Raw genomic sequence first — 17545 nt, 5'->3', positions numbered from 1 at the left:
TGACTTAAGATCTGGCAGATCTGAGAATTGGCCCCATATCTCCTGAGTCTTCAGCCTGTGCCTTAACCACAAGCTTATGAAGGTTCTAAGGGTATGTCTACACTACGAAATTAGGTCAATTTTATAGAAGTTGATTTTTAGAAATTGATTTTATACAGTCGATTGTGTATGTCCCGACTAAGAGCATTAAGTTGGTAGAGTGTGTCCTCAATACCGTGGCTAGCATCGACTTATGGAGCGGTGCACTGTGGGTAACTATCCCACAGTTCCCGCAGTCTCCGCTGCCCATTGGAATTCTGGTTTAAGGTCCCAATGCCTGATGGGTCAAAAACATTGTCGAGGGTGGTTCTGGTACGCCGTCAGTCGCCCCACCTTCCCTCCCTCTGTGAAAGCAACAGCAGACAATCGTTTTGTACCTTTTTTCCTGGGTTACCCGTGTAGACGCCATACCACGGCAAGCATGGAGCCCGCTCAGCTCATCGCTGCTGTTGTGAGCATTATAAACACCTTGCGCATTATCGTGGAGTATGTGCAGAACTGGGCTAAGAGACGCCAGCACGAGGACGATTGTGATGAGAACATGGACCCAGACGTTCCTGAAAGCATGGGCTGTGGCAATTGGGACATTATGGCAGCAGTGGGGCTGGTTGATACAGTGGAACACTGATTCTGCGCCCGGCAAACAAGCACAGACTGGTAGGACCACATAGTGTTGCAGGTATGATTCACAGTGGCTGCAAAACTTTTGCATGCGTAAGGCCACTTTCCTTGAACTTTGTGAGTTGCTTTCCCCCGCCCTGAAGCACAGGAATACCAAGATGAGAGCTGCCCTGACAGTTGAGAAGTGAGTGGCGATAGCTTGCAACGCCTTGCTGCTACCGGTCTGCTGGGAATCAATTTGGAGTGGGCAAGTCTACTGTGGGGACTCCTGTGATCCAAGTAGCCAATGCAATCGCTGACATTCTGCTATCAAGGGTAGTGACTTTGGGAAATGTGCAGGTCATACTGGATGGCTTTGCTGCAATGGGGTTCCCTAACTGTGGTGGGGCGATAGACAGAACACATATCCCTATCTTGGCACCGGACCACCTTGCCAACCAGTACGTAAACCGCAAGGGGTACTTCTCAATGGTGCTGCAAGCACTGGTGGATCACAAGGGACGTTTCTCCGATATCAACATGGGACGGCTGGAAAAGGTGCATGACGCTTGCATCTTTAGGAACTCAGGGCTATTTGAGCAGTCGCAAGAAGGGATTTACTTCCCAGACTGGAAAATTACCATTGGGGATGTTGAAATGCTAATAGTTATCCTTGTGGACCCAGCCTACCCCTTGCTCCCATGGCTCATGAAGCCATACACAGGCATCCTGGACAGTAGTAAGGAGCAGTTCAACTATAGGCTGAGCAAGTGCAGAATGGTGGTAGAATGTGCCTTTGGACGTTTAAAAGCTCGCTGGTGCTGTTTGCTGACTAGGTTAGACCTCAACGCTACCAACATTCCCATGGTTATTGCTGCTTGCTCTGTGCTCCATAATATCTGTGAGAGTAAGGGGGAGATGTTTATGGTGGGGTGGGTGGTTGAGGCAAATTGCTTGGTGGCTGATTTTGAGCAGCCAGACACCAGGGCGATTAAAAGAGCACAGCTAGGTGTGCTGCGCATCAGAGAGGCTTTGAAAACCAGTTTCATGACTGGCCAGGCTACGATGTGACAGCTGTGTGTGTGTGTGTTCTTGCTGCAAACCCGCCCCCTTTGTTGATTTTAATTCCCTGTAAGCCAACCACCCTCCCCCCTTTGATAACAGCTGGCAAAGGAAATAAAGTAACTTTTGTTTTGAAACCATGCATCCTTTCTTTATTAATTTAAAAAAAAAAAAGTGAGATAACTGACAAGGTAGCCCGGGTGGGGTGGGATGCGGGAGGAGGGAAGGACAAGGCCACATTGCTTATTGTAGCCACACTACAAATCAAAACTGTTTGAATGACAGCCTTCTGTTGCTTGGGCCATCCTCTGGAGTGGAGTGGCTGGGTGCCCGGACCCTCCTCCCATGCCTGCGTTTTTGGGCATCCGCGTGAGGAGGATATGGAACTTGGGGAGGAGGGCAGGCTGTTATACAATGGGTGCAGCGGGGGTCTGTGCTCTTGTTGGCTTTCCTGCAGCTCCAACAGACGCTTCATCATGTCCGTTTGCTCCCCCATTAGCCTCAGCATCGCCTCCTGCCTCTGCTCTTCGCGCACACTTAATGCTTTCCTGGCCTCTGCCACTGAATGCCTCCATGCATTAAGCTGTGCCCTATCAGTGCGGGAGGACTGCATGAGCTTGGAAAACATGTCATCGCAAGTGCATTTTTTTTCGCCTTCTAATCTGCGATAACCTCAGGGACGGAGATGAAAGGGGGAGCATAGAAACATTTGCACCTGGGGGGAGACAAAAAGGGAGAGTAAAATTTAAGATGATACATTTCTGAGAAAAAAAGGGAGACTCTTTCACAGTGAATCAAGCAATTCACAGCACATGTGCTTTAGGTACAAGGTCGCATTTTGCCTTTTATATTGAGCGCCTGCTGCTTTGGTAACACATCACACACGGCTGGGCAACAGAATTCGGTTCCCAGGCAGCCATGGTAAGTCTTTTGGTATGTGGAGTTGGCTTCATCCACATTCATAACATGTGGGAATGGTTTCAAACTGCAGCGCCATCCTTTCCCATAGCAAGCAATGCCAGTTGGGTTTCACATTTAAAAGGAGGGGCTGCCCCCCACCTCCCCTCCACCCCACCGCATGGCTATTCTCTGGGATGATCCATTCACCCCTCCCGCAGCCGCGTGGCTATTCTCTGGGATGATCCGGTTTAGCCAAGTGCAAACAACCCAGCATGAACAGGGTCTTTTTACTGTTTCCTTACAAAAATTCCCCTATTTCAACCAGGTGACCATGAATGATATCACTCTCCTGAGGCTAACACAGAAAGATAAAGATAAAGACTCACTTCTCAACTTGAATGCAACCAAAACCCAGGACCATTTGCTGCCATGTTTTGTGCTGCAGTGATTCCAGACTACTTGCTCCTGACTTGGCATGGTAAAGTGTCCTACCGTGGAGGACGAAATAAGGTAGCCGTCCCCAGAAACCTTCTGCAAAGGCTTTCAGAGTACCTCCAGGAGAGCTTCATGGAGATGTCCCTGGAGGATTCCCACTCTTTCCCCAGACACGTTAACAGACTTTTCCAGTAGCTGTACTGGCCGTGAATGCATCCCAATTCTTCAGGGCAAATCAAACCTTAAACACTATTGCTTTTAAACCCTGTACTGTAGTTACAAATGTGCAATCACCAGAGCTGTCTTCTCTGGCTTCAGGGTCGGGGATCCCGCCTTGGGAGGGTATTGGCTCCAGGGTGATGAAAAGGTCCTGGCTGCCAGGAAGAACGGATTCACTGCTTGCCTGCTGCACATTCTCCTCCTCCTTTTCCTCATCCACAAAATCCTCCTCCCTGTTGCGTGAGACTCCCCCTTTGCAAGTGTCCACGAACAGTGGTGGGGTAGTGGTATGGTCCCCCCTCCTAGAATGCCATGCAGCTGATCATAGAAGCGGCATGTATGGGGCTCTGACCCGGAGCGACCGTTTGCCTCCTTTGTCTTTTGGTAGGCTCGCCTGAGCTCCTTGACTTTCATGCAGCACTGCTGTGTGTCCCTGTTGTAGCCTCTCTCCACCATGTCCTGTGCGATTTTGGCATATATATTAGCATGTCGTCTTCTTGATCGGAGTTCGGCCTGCACAGATTCTTCTCCCCATACAGCAATCAGATCCAGTGTCTCCCTTTCGGTCCATGCTGGAGCTTGTTTGCGATTCTGGGGGTCATGGTCACCTGTGCTGCTGAGCTCGCCACGCTGACCAAACAGGAAATGAAATTCAAAATTTCCCAGGGCTTTTACTGTGTACCTGGCTAGTGCATCGGAGTTCAAAGTGCTGTCCAGAGCGGTCACATTGGAGCACTCTGGGATAGCTCCTGGAGGCCAATACTGTTGAATTGCGTTTGCACTACCGCAAATTAGACACAGCGAGGTGGATTTTAGCGCTACTCCCCTTGCCAGGGAGGAGTACAGAAATCGATTTTAAGAGCCTTTAGGTTGATGGAACAGGGTTGGTTGTGTAGACGCAGTCATTTTAAAATTGACCTAATGTGGCTACATTTGACCTAACCCCGTAGTGTAGACCAGGGCTAAGAAAGGAAATTCCCAAGTAGCAATAACTTTTCTGCAACTCCCATCTATTCCCAAATGTGTATAAGCTACATTGCTTAGATGTAAACAGCTCTTCTTATAAAATCAACAGAAGGAAGCTGTTCCTTAAAATGCAGATTTTTCTGTAGCATATATGGGTGTTCCCTTGCCATGAGAGAGATTGTGATAAATGGGCCTAAAAATTTACCCTAATTGTTCAACTGTAAAAAGTGAGAGAAAGTTCATAAAGTGCCACAATAAGTGATCACAACAAATGTTGATGAGAAAAGACACAAAAAAGAGACCGAGACTGAATTAGTCCGAACAGAAAGGGCTGTATTGATTCCACTCAAAGACTGTGTTAAGATGACTGGTAAACAAGAGGAGTAGAGGAATGGAAATCAGTGAACCAAAATTGATGTTTAAAATTTGTCTATTGGAGGTCAAAATAATGAGAGGATGGAGTATTCTGCCCAACACTCCTTTCTGGGGTTCTTAAAAAGAAAAGACCTTTGGGAAAAATTAGCAGAAGAAGCATCTGTCTGCCAACAATTGCTGGAGCCAGCTTTATCGTCATGGCTGCCATCCCTACTGTCTCCTGGGACCCGGGACCTTCTTCATGCTAATCCTGAAAGATGTCGTGACCAGACTGGGTCAGAGAGAGGGAACCCAAATGATATCACCACCAGCTCCATCTAAATCTTAGATGCCACCTGTGATGTGAGACTTTCTCTCTTGTCTCTCTCACTCACATATACACACATATACCCATCCCCCCACCCCCACACTGTGCCCTATTTATGTCTTCTTTTCCTTCCCACCTTATTTCTTCTCTTTCCTATCCTCTTTTTTCCTTCTGTCTAGTAAGTGTCTGGCTTAGTCAGCCAAGATTGTATATTTTGCAACACTGCTGTGAGCCTGTGATCGGAAAGAGGCAGCTAAATGCAATATCCTAAACAGCCTGATGCTGATAGCAGTTCACTAGGTCTCAGAGTGGCTAGTAAGACTGAGGGCTGGGCCTGTGTTTCTCCAGAAGTGAGGTTGCAAGCTAGTCAATATCAGAGACAGAAGCTTCATTTTCTATCTCTGCTGGTCTTTTCTCTCCCTCTTTCCTGTTTGATTGTCTTGTTTTGTCTTCTAGGAAACAGGATCAAACTTTAACAACAACAGCTCCAGCCTGTTTTAATTAATGACTTCTCTTTTCCCCAAAAAAGATAGTTTTTACCATCTTAAGAGACTTTAGATGGAAAACCCTCCATGTTTGCCAGACTCTCTTGGAAGAGAAAGAGAACAAGGAATGTTGTTAAAATGAAAGCATTAATTAATACTTTACGTTTCAAATGCTTTAACTGTTTCCCCCCCCCCCCCCCCACTGGTCTTTAATAAAAGGTTAAAAGGATTTTTAATGGTGTATTTGCTGTGGTACTAAGCAGCCTGTGGTCCCTTAACCTTGTTTAAAACTGTTCAGTGTTGATAGTGACTGGGTCATGCTAACACTTTAACTGTTTGGATCTGCATATTCAGTCTAAATTAATACAACAGATCCCAATGCCAACAGGTGTTGGAGGACAAAATAACTAGAGGGGGGATCCATGTAGGCAATGCTTGGAGAAGAAAGAACAGTTCTGGTGGTAACTGAGATTCTTTGAGGTGACTGTCTGCGTGGATCCACGCTACTCGCCTTCTGTTGCTGCTGATTTAGAACCTTATAAAGATGCCATTGTTGAGTAGCTGCTGTCAGCGGTGCAGTATATCTCTGTAGCTGTAGGGCCATTTCTCAGCAGTACTAAGCTCCTGCCACTTCCAGTGACTTTGAATGGTTAATAGTGAAACCGTAAGGATGCATTTTTTTGTATGGAATAATAATAATTATTTTTGTGTCGTGGCTTGCATCTCGGTATCTACAGGTACCGTAAAAGCATTAATGATTGATGCCTTGCAGTATATCTGTCACATGGATGAGTAGTAGTATCTCCATTTTGCGGACGGGCAGAGGCACAAAGAGTTTTGCTCAAGGTCCCACAGTAAGTGTGTGGTAAAGTTGGGTACTAGACTCAAATCTCCTCTCTCCAAAAGAAAAGGAGAACTTGTGGCACCTTAGAGACTAACCAATTTATTTGAGCATAAGCTTTCGTGAGCTACAGCTCACTTCATCCGATGCATACTGTGGAAAGTGTAGAAGATCTTTTTTTATACACACAAAGCATGAAACAATACCTGCTCCCACCCCACTCTCTTGCTGCTAATAGCTTATCTAAAGTGACCACTCTCCTTACAATGTGTATGATAATCAAGGTGGGCCCTTTCCAGCACAAATCCAGGGTTTAACAAGAACGTCTGGGGGTTAGGAAAAAACAAGGGGAAATAGGTTACCTTGCATAATGACTTAGCCACTCCCAGTCTCTATTCAAGCCTAAGTTAATTGTATCCAATTTGCAAATGAATTCCAATTCAACAGTTTCTCGCTGGAGTCTGGATTTGAAGTTTTTTTGTTGTAATATCACAAAGTTCAGTCACTTTGTCCTTACCCATAACTATTTTACATTTGGGGACAATGTATAACTTCAGATCAGTGACACTGCTATGGGTACCCGCATGGCCCCACAGTATGCCAACATTTTTATGGCTGACTTAGAACAACGCTTCCTCAGCTCTCGTCCCCTAACGCCCCTACTCTACTTGCGCTATATTGATGACATCTTCATCATCTGGACCCAGGGAAAAGAAGCCCTTGAGGAATTCCACCATGATTTCAACAATTTCCATCCCAACATCAACCTCAGCCTGGTCCAGTCCACACAAGAGATCCACTTCCTGGACACTACAGTGCTAATAAACGATGGTCACATAAACACCACCCTATACCGGAAACCTACTGACCGCTATTTCTGCCTACATGCTTCCAGCTTTCACCCTGACCACACCACACAGTCCATCGTCTACAGCCAAGCTGTACGATACAACCGCATTTGCTCCAACCCCTCAGACAGAGACAAACACCTACAAGATCTCTATCAAGCATTCTTACAACTACAGTACCCACCTGCAGAAGTGAAGAAACAGATTGATAGAGCCAGAAGAGTCCCCAGAAGTCTCCTACTACAGGACAGGCCTAACAAAGAAAATAACAGGACGCCACTAGCCGTCACCTTCAGCCCCCAACTAAAACCCCTCCAACGCATTATTAAGGATCTACAACCTATCCTAAAGGATGACCCAACACTCTCACAAACCTTGGGAGACAGGCCAGTCCTTGCCTACAGACAGCCCCCCAACCTGAAGCAAATACTCACCAGCAACCACACACCACACCACAGAACCACTAACCCAGGAACCTATCCTTGCAACAAAGCCTGTTGCCAACTGTGCCCACATATCTATTCAGGGGACACCATCACAGGGCCTAATAACATCAGCCACTCTATCAGAGGCTCGTTCACCTGCACATCCACCAATGTGATATATGCCATCATGTGCCAGCAATGCCCCTCTGCCATGTACATTGATCAAACTGGACAGTCTCTACGTAAAAGAATAAATGGACACAAATCAGATGTCAAGAATTATAACATTCATAAACCAGTCGGAGAACACTTCAATCTCTCTGGTCACGCGATTACAGACATGAAAGTTGTGATATTACAACAAAAAAACTTCAAATCCAGACTCCAGCGAGAAACTGTTGAATTGGAATTCATTTGCAAATTGGATACAATTAACTTAGGCTTGAATAGAGACTGGGAGTGGCTAAGTCATTATGCAAGGTAACCTATTTCCCCTTGTTTTTTCCTCCCCCCTCCCCCCAGACGTTCTTGTTAAACCCTGGATTTGTGCTGGAAAGGGCCCACCTTGATTATCATACACATTGTAAGGAGAGTGGTCACTTTAGATAAGCTATTAGCAGCAGGAGAGTGGGGTGGGAGGAGGTATTGTTTCATGCTTTGTGTGTATATAAAAAGATCTTCTACACTTTCCACAGTATGCATCCGATGAAGTGAGCTGTAGCTCACGAAAGCTTATGCTCAAATAAATTGGTTAGTCTCTAAGGTGCCACAAGTACTCCTTTTCTTTTTGCGAATACAGACTTACACGGCTGTTACTCTGAAATATCTCCAAATGCTAAGCTTTAACCACGTAGCCTGTGTGTCAGTTACGGCTCTTTTCATTAGGCTTCTGCAGTCACTGCTCCACCCTTGAGTTATGTGACTGGCTGTGCTATTAGGCCACTTCCCAATAGAACAAGGGCAGCGCTGTCTATTTGGATGCCCAGAGGATCCATCCCCTTTAAAGTCTAAACAGTGGCTGATGACTGTCGGCCAGTAGAAATCTGCTTTGTAATTTGATTAAAATGTTTGAAACTTGTCCTGTAAGTAATACTTCCACTGAGATCTATCTTCTAGCATGTAGTAGAAAAATAGCCTGAACAAGTGGTTCTCTGTTACCTTTTAATCTTCACTTCCTTTTGGAGAGACAGAAGTCTGAAATAGTATCTAGATAGCTTTAATTCCTTCCTGGAGCTTCACCTTCCTAAGAGTGTGAAGTCCCTCAACAGAAGTAGTGATTTAGTGGTAAAAAGAACAGGAGGACTTGTGGCACCTTAGAGACTAAGAAATTAGTCGAGCACAAGCTTTCGTGAGCTACAGCTCACTTCATCAGATGCAGCTCACGAAAGCTTATGCTCAAATAAATTTGTTAGTCTCTAGGGTGCCACAAGTCCTCCTTTTCTGTTTGCGGATACAGACTAACGTTGCTGCTACTCTGAAACCTGATTTAGTGGTGTTTCAGATATTTCTGACCCCACGGTGGTTTGATATTCTCCCATGTTTGTGTAAAAAACAAACAAAAAAAGTTTGTTTCTGTTAATAGTCTTCATAGCTGTTTTGGAGAAGCACGGTCAAGGAAGAGATTTAAATACTAGAAGGATCAGTCAGGGTGACACACTCAGCACTTACATACCCTAGAAAGTCTTGACTCTCATTCTTTTTCCCACAGGCCTCCAGAGCTAGCATCAAAGTATGCAAATTTCTCTGAGGGAGTTTGCAGACCTGGGTATGCATCAGCGCTCATGACTTCCATCTTCCCAAAGTAAGTGATCAGTTCCCCAGTGTTTGTACTTTACAGCCCTGCTCTTCCCCAACTGCTTACCTCCTCTGCATGCAGGATCCTATGTCGGCCTGGCTTGATGTGAGTAATTGGCTCAGTGAGGCCTTCCATTTACCTCCCTAATCCTGTCTCCCCAGAAATGATCAGCAGGCTGGGAACAGAATAACTGTACTAGCTAAGATAAGGGGGGATACCCAGGGAACCATTTATAGTTGATAAGATAATAATGAATCAGATAAACCTGGAACATAAGGTGAAGTAAAGAGAGAGTCATGCATGGACAACGTGTGCTGTACGTGGATTGGTTCCTACAAAGTGACCAAGCCAATCCCAGAACATGTGATGCAATGTATAGTAAATACAATGTAATGTATAAATGTATATAAAGGAAGAGGTTTGCTGTGTAGCTTTGGATGTGTGGTATACTCTGTACCCACCCCCTATGCTTGAGCCTGATCAACTCAAACGTAATTTGATTGTATGTTCGTAAAGGAACCCAAGTGATGAGACTGGAATTGAACCGAGTTTGTGGGGAACCAAGTGGAAGAGGTCTCAGGGGAACCTCAATATGCTACTCATAGGTAGCTTGTCTCGTAGATGGTTGCTGCATTATTTTGCTATTCCCGTTCCAGTGGATGCCCCTTGTGAAATCCTGGCTTTATGGAAATCAGTGGGGGTTTTGCCATTGACTTCAGTGGGGCCAGGATTTCACCCTATGAATATACAGTATGGTATCTTCAATGATGTAAGCAGTAGATCAACAAAGAGTGTAGGCTCAGGGCCAAATTCACTGCTGGTGTAAGCAGGTGCAACTCCATTGAAACTACAAGTCAGCTCCACTGAGTTGCACCTTCTCAGTTGGTGGTAAATTTAGCTATCTGAGGTAGGAGGGGTTATAATCTCCTCTACCTGCACACAAGGGCAAACTGGCCCTCAAGTGCTCGGGAGCTGGGCAGCAGAGTTTTCTAAATAGTGTTTAGAGAGCCCAAGGCATACTATGAAGAGTCTGCTGGTCTTGCTGTATCTCATTCACTTTTTCCAATGGAATATCACACTAGTCTCCTCATCTTCCCCTCTGAACAAGTCTGCTGTGATACTGTCAACCCCAAGTGTTCAAAAATCATGAATCAGGTTCCCAGAATCATGAGATTGGCTTAAAAATAATGTTGGAGTTCTCTTTATTTGCCTTTTGTTTTTTGAGTCTTTCTGATACTTTTGGGTCACCTTTTCAAGCTTTTCCCAGAAATCATGATGTCTGGAATTTTTTTTCTTAAATGAAAGCTGAGATTCTTCTTCGAGTGCTGGTCCCTGTGTGTATTCCTTTGTGGGTGTGTGCATGCACCTGGAGTCAGAGAATTCTTGCAAGCAGTGTCTGTTTGGCCACTATGCGTCCTTTACGTTCCTTGTGCGTCCAACCAAACAAATAAAGGATGGAGTGGCCAACTGTCTCTCCAGTTCCTTCCTGCTCCCTCGTGGCTTGGCTCCGAACCTCCAGAGTCCAGAGCTCTCCTTCAATTTCTTTGCTCTGAATATTTCAAAGGTTGCCTTAGTGCTTTTTTGTATGGTTCTTTATAGTTAGTTTTTAATAGTTTTACAACTTTTAGCAGAGTTTTCTAGTTAGATAGAATCCCTGCCTTGGGGGCACTCCCTTCCCCCATACACCATTATGGGTATTGGATTATGGCCAGAACTCTGGGCTTCAAAAACTGTGTGTCATATCCCCAGCCTTTCTCAGTCAGTGACAAGCATCAGCATTGTTTGTACTGTCTTGGGGAGGCCCACATCATGGCTAGGTGTAATACATGCTGCTTTTTCTCTAGCCATACCCATGAGGTGAGGGGACCCTGGCTTAGAAAACACCTTCTGGAGAAGGCCAGGAGGCTGCAGTCAGAACCAGGCTGTGGAACACTCCCCCACGGCCCCAGTACATTGGCTTGAATTGTTACACAGCATGCCTCCTGCTGTGAGGTCTGACTGTTGCTGGGGAATCCATACCCACAGACCACCCCGTCAGGTTTTCATTGGGCAGGCAGAGAATGCTTGCACAAAGCGTAAGAGCAGGTCTGCCTCTTAAGTCTGCTTCAAAGATGTCCAACGCAGCTCCTCCTAAATCGAGCAAATCTGCTCTTTCAATCCCTGAAGACTTATTATGTCCTGAGTCCCAGAGCCATGTCTCAAAAGCCCATAGACCAGAGTATTGGACCCCACCCCAGTGACACTCACTCCACCAGTACTGTCCAAATCAAAAAGTTGGAATCTGCTGGTTCTGGCGCAATCAGAGCTTCTACCACCAATGGCAGTGCTGCTGTCTCTCGCTCCGGTCACATGGAGCCTTCTTCCTCCTACCCCACCAGCATGAACGTATCAGACTGCTTGCACTCCAGGGAGGCAAGACTTACACTGCACTGCAGGACGTCTGTGCTCTCCCTGAGGTTCTGTTTCCCCTATCATCAGGGCCTTCTCGCACTAGGGAGATTGACTCTGCCAGGGGATGTTACCTTTGACAGAAGCCTATCCCCTCCTCCATCTTCCAACTGTGCCTTTCCTCTGTTGGAACTGCTGTTGGATTGAGACCTTTTCTTCTCTTTCTTGGGAGAGTCTGAATCTCCAGAGGAGTCACTGTCTCCTCCTCTGAGAAATAAGAAAAAGAGGACTTGTGGCACCTTAGAGACTAACAAATTTATTTGAGCATAAGCTTTCATGAGCTACAGCTCACTTCATCAGATGCATTCAGTGGAAAATACAGTGGGGAGATTTATATACATAGAGAACATGAAACAATGGGTGTTACCATACACACTGTAACGAAAGTGATCACTTAAGGTGAGCTATTATTACCAGCAGGAGAGCAGGGGGAATAAACCTTTTGTCATGATAATCAAGGTGGGCCATTTCCAGCAGTTGATAAGAACGTCTGAGGAACAGTGGAGGGTGAGGGGCGGGGATAAACATGGGGAAATAGTTTTACTTTGTGTAATGATCAACATCCTCCCCAGCAAACAGGGAAAGATTAAGAATGAGCTCTCAAAACTGGATACTCTCATAAAAAAACAATCTTCCACACAAACTTCCTCGTGGCTGGACTTTACTAAAACTAGACAAGCCATTTACAACACACACTTTGCTTCTCTACAAAAGAATAAGACACTAAACTATCTAAACTACTACATGCCACAAGGGGCCACAACAGTGGTTCCCTTAACTCACCCAGCAATATTGTTAATCTATCCAACTATACTCTTAGCCCAGCAGAAGAGTTTGTCCTATCTCGGGGCCTCTCCTTCTGCCCCTCCACCCCCACGAACATGATACAGGTCTGTGGTGACCTAGAATTCTATTCTCGACGTCTCCGACTCGAGAAATATTTCCAACACACCTCTGAACAACATACTAACCCACAGAGACCTTCCTACCAAGACTACAAAAAGAAGGATTCTGGGTGGACTCCTCCTGAAGGTCGAAACAACAGACTGGACTTCTACATAGAGTGCTTCCGCCGACGTGCACGGGCTGAAATTGTGGAAAAGCAGCATCACTTGCCCCATAACCTCAGCCGTGCAGAACACAATGCCATCCACAGCCTCAGAAACAACTCTGACATCATAATCAAAAAGGCTGACAAAGGAGGTGCTGTCGTCATCATGATTAGGTCGGAATATGAACAAGAGGCTGCTCGGCAGCTCTCCAACACCACTTTCTACAAGCCATTAACCTCTGATCCCACTGAGGGTTACCAAAAGAAACACCACCATTTGCTCAAGAAACTCCCTGAAAAAGCACAAGAACAAATCTGCACAGACGCACCCCTGGAACCCCGACCAGGGGTATACTATCTGCTACCCAAGATCCATTAACCTGGAAATCCTGGACGCCCCATCATCTTAGGCATTGGCCCCCTGACACCAGGATTGTCTGGCTTTGTAGACTCCCTCCTCAGGCCCTACGCTACCAGCACTCCCGGCTGTCTTTGAGACACCACTGACTTCCTGAGGAAACTACAATCCATCGGTGATATTCCTGAAAACACCATCCTGGCCACTATGGATGTAGAAGCCCTCCACACCAACATTCCACACAAAGATGGACTACAAGCCGTCAGGAACAGTATCCCCGATAATGTCACGGCAACCCTGGTGGCTGAACTTTGTGGCTTTGTCCTCACCCATAACTATTTCATATTTGGGGACAATGTATACCTTCAAATCAGAGGCACTGCTATGGGTACCCACATGGCCCCACAGTATGCCAACATTTTTATGGCTGACTTAGAACAACACTTCCTCAGCTCTCGTCCCCTAACACCCCTACTCTATTTGCGCTATATTGATGACATCTTCATCATCTGGACCCATGGAAAAGAAGCCCTTGAGGAATTCCACCATGATTTCAACAATTTCCATCCCAACATCAACCTCAGCCTGGTCCAGTCCAAACAAGAGATCCACTTCCTGGACACTACAATGCTAATAAGCGATGGTCACATAAACACCACCCTATACCGGAAACCTACTGACTGCTATTCCTACCTACATGCCTCCAGCTTTCACCCAGACCAGACCACACGATCCATTGTCTACAGCCAAGCTCTACGATACAACCGCATTTGCTCCAACCCCTCAGACAGAGACAAACGCCTGCAGGATCTCTATCAAGCATTCTTACAACTACAATACCCACCTGCTGAAGTGAAGAAACAGATTGACAGAGCCAGAAGAGTACCCAGAAGTCACCTACTACAGGACAGGCCCAACAAAGATAATAACAGAACGCCACTAGCCGTCACCTTCAGCCCCCAACTAAAACCTCTCCAACGCATTATTAAGGATCTACAACCTATCCTGAAGGACGACCCATCACTCTCACAAATCTTGGGAGACAGGCCAGTCCTTGCCTACAGACAGCCCCCCAACCTGAAGCAAATACTCACTAGCAACCACACAACAGAACCACTAACCCAGGAACCTATCCTTGCAACAAAGCCCGTTGCCAACTGTGTCCACATATCTATTCAGGGGACTCCATTATAGGGCCTAATCACATCAGCCAGACTATCAGAGGCTCGTTCACCTGCACATCTACCAATGTGATATATGCCATCATGTGCCAGCAATGCCCCTCTGCCGTGTACATTGGTCAGACTGGACAGTCTCTACGTAAAAGAATAAATGAACACAAATCAGATGTCAAGAATTTATAACATTCATAAACCAGTTGGAGAACACTTCAATCTCTCCGGTCACTCGATTACAGACCTAAAGGTCGCAATATTACAACAAAAAGTCTTCAAAAACAGACTCCAATGAGAGACTGCTGAATTGGAATTAATTTGCAAATTGGATACAATTAAATTCTTTGTGTATATAAATCTCCTCACTGTATTTTCCACTGAATGCATCCGATGAAGTGAGCTGTAGCTCACGAAAGCTTATGCTTAAATAAATTGGTTAGTCTCTAAGGTGCCACTAGTATTCCTTTTCTTTTTGCGAATACAGACTAACACGACTGCTACTCTGAAACGTGACAAGGATATTAAACATCTAGATTTCTTGAGAAGCAAAGTTTTCACATCTACTAGTCTTCAGCTTTGTACAGTGAACTGTCAGACAGTGTTGGCCGAGTGCTACTGTCTCAACCACTCAAAATTCACAGATTTTGTAGCCAAGTGACCACAGCAGGACAGAGCTCACTTCTAAGCTGTTATTGAAGAGGGTAGGCTGATGGCTAGAACCGCTCTTCAATTAGTGGTTGATGCAGCAGACACTTCACCTAGAATGATGGCAGTGGCCATCGTGCTGTGCTGTGAATCACGATGGCACACTTTGGGGTTTCCCAGTGAGATCCAAAACACCATGGAGTCCTTACACGTGGGTCTCCAGTGCCACCCTCCACTTCCTAGGTGTAGATACGCATGTCCCAAAAGGGAAGTATCATAGGCAGCTTACAAACCTAGACCGGTATCTCAACAGTTTTATCACCAATGGTCTTATGGCCCTCCGCATACAAGAGACGACGAGTACAGAAGGGTCATTTGCCTGCAGCTCCCATGTCTACAGTACCATGTCACTCCCATCCCCAGTAGAAAGATGTTTTTGACAGACGCTCAAGAGCTGAACATCATTTATGATGCCACCAGTACCCAATTCCCACATATCATAGAATCATGGAATATCAGAGTTGGAAGGGACCTCAGAAAGTCATCTAGTCCAACCCCCTGCTCAAAGCAGGACCAATCCCCAACGAAATCATCCCAGCCAGGGCTTTGTCAAGCCTGACCTTAAAAACTTCCAAGGAAGGAGATTCCACCACCACCCTAGGTAACGCATTCCAGTGTTTCAAAACCCACGTAGTGAAAAAGGTTTTCCTAATATCCAACCTAAACCTCCCCCACTGCAACTTGAGACCATTATTCCCCATTCTCTCATCTGCTACCACTGAGAACAGTCTAGATCCATCCTCTTTGGAACCCCCTTTCAGGTAGTTGAAAGCAGCTATCAAATCCCCCCTCATTCTTCTCCTCCGCAGACTAAACAATCCCAGTTCCCTCAGCCTCTCCTTATAAATCATGTGTTCCAGTCCCCTCATCATTTTTGTTCCCCTCCGCTGGACATTTTCCAATTTTTCCACACCCTTCTTGTAGTGTGGGGCCCAAAACTGGACACTGTACTCCAGATGAGGCCTCACCAATGTCGGATAGAGGGGAATGACCACGTCCCTCGATCTGCTGGCAATGCCCCTACTTATACATCCCAAATGCCATTGGCCTTCTTGGCAACAGGGGCCCACTGTTGACTCACATTCAGCTTCTCGGCCAACTGTAACCCTAGGTCCTTTTCTGCTGAACTGCTGCCTAGCCATTTGGTCCCTAGTGGGTAGCGGTGCATGGGATTCTTCCGTCCTAAGTGCAGAACTCTGCACTTGTCCTTGTTGAACCTCATCAGATTTCTTTTGGCCTGTCATAAATATAAAGGGAAGGGTAAACCCCTTTAAAATCCCTCCTGGCCAGAGGAAAACTCCTCTCACCTGTAAGGGTTAAGAAGCTAAAGGTAACCTAGCTGGCACCTGACCAAAATGACCAATGAGGAGACAAGATACTTTCAAAAGCTGGGAGGAGGGAGAGAAACAAAGGGTCTCTGTCTGTCTATATGCTGCTTTTGTCGGGGATAGACCAGGAATGGAGTCTTAGAACTTTTAGTAAGTAATCTAGCTAGGTATGTGTTAGATTATGATTTCTTTAAATGGCTGAGAAAAGAATTGTGCTGAATAGAATAACTATTTCTGTCTGTGTATCTTTTTTGTAACTTAAGGTTTTGCCTATGTTTAGAATCTAATTACCCTGTAAGGTATCTACCATCCTGATTTTACAGAGGGGATTTCTTTACCTCTATTTACTCCTATTTCTATTAAAAGTCTTCTTGTAAGAAAACTGAATGCTTTTTCATTGTTCTCAGATCCAAGGGTTTGGGTCTGTGGTCACCTATGCAAATTGGTGAGGCTTTTTATCCAACATTTCCCAGGAAAGAGGGGGGTGCAAGTGTTGGGAGGATTGTTCATTGTTCTTAAGATCCAAGGGTCTGGGTCTGTAGTCACCTAGGCAAATTGGTGAGGCTTTTTACCAAACCTTGTCCAGGAAGTGGGGTGCAAGGTTTTGGGAAGTATTTTGGGGGGAAAGACATTTCCAAACAGCTCTTCCCCAGTAACCAGTATTTGTTTGGTGGTGGTAGTGGCCAATCCAAGGACAAGGGGTGGAATATTTTGTATCTTGGGGAAGTTTTTGACCTAGGCTGGTAAAGATAAGCTTAGGAGGTTTTCATGCAGGTCCCCATAGCTGTACCCTAGCGTTCAGAGTGGGGGAGGAACCTTGACATGGCCCAATCCTCTAATTTGTCTAGGGCCCTCTGTATCCTATCCCTACCCTCCAGCATATCTACCTTTCCTCCCAGTTTAGTGTCATCTGCAAAGTTGCTGAGGGTGCAGTCCACACGATCCTCCAGATCATTAATGAAGATATTGAACAAAACCGGCCCCAGGACCGACCCTTGAGGCACTCCGCTTGATACCGGCTGCCAACTGGACATGGAGCCATTGATCACTACCCATTGAGCCCAACAATCTAGCCAAATTTCTGTCCACCTTATCGTCCATTCATCCAGACCATACTACTTTAACTTGCTGACAAGAATACGGTGGGAGACCGTGTCAAAAGCTTTGCTAAAGTCAAGGAACA

The 17545-nt window shown here is 45.8% G+C and overlaps 1 protein-coding gene across 7 annotated transcripts in view; it reads left to right on the top strand.

Moving 5' to 3' along the window:
• ST3GAL3 (ST3 beta-galactoside alpha-2,3-sialyltransferase 3) overlaps positions 1-17545 on the top strand; it is a 411061-nt gene that overhangs the window by 160523 nt on the left and 232993 nt on the right. For 5 of the 7 annotated variants that reach the window (XM_048862089.2, XM_048862088.2, XM_048862095.2 and 2 more), the window contains one exon: positions 9211-9303. The exons of the other annotated variants lie outside the window; for them this stretch is intronic. In XM_048862089.2, coding sequence (XP_048718046.2) covers positions 9211-9303 — 93 coding nt within the window. The remainder of the gene's footprint in view (positions 1-9210; positions 9304-17545) is intronic. 7 annotated transcript variants of the gene reach the window in all.

The sequence above is a fragment of the Caretta caretta genome, chromosome 8, assembly GCF_965140235.1.
Source record: "Caretta caretta isolate rCarCar2 chromosome 8, rCarCar1.hap1, whole genome shotgun sequence".
Lineage (NCBI taxonomy): Eukaryota > Metazoa > Chordata > Testudines > Cheloniidae > Caretta > Caretta caretta.
Note: the sequence above shows the minus strand (reverse complement) of the source record. Positions and strands in the feature narration are given on the sequence as shown.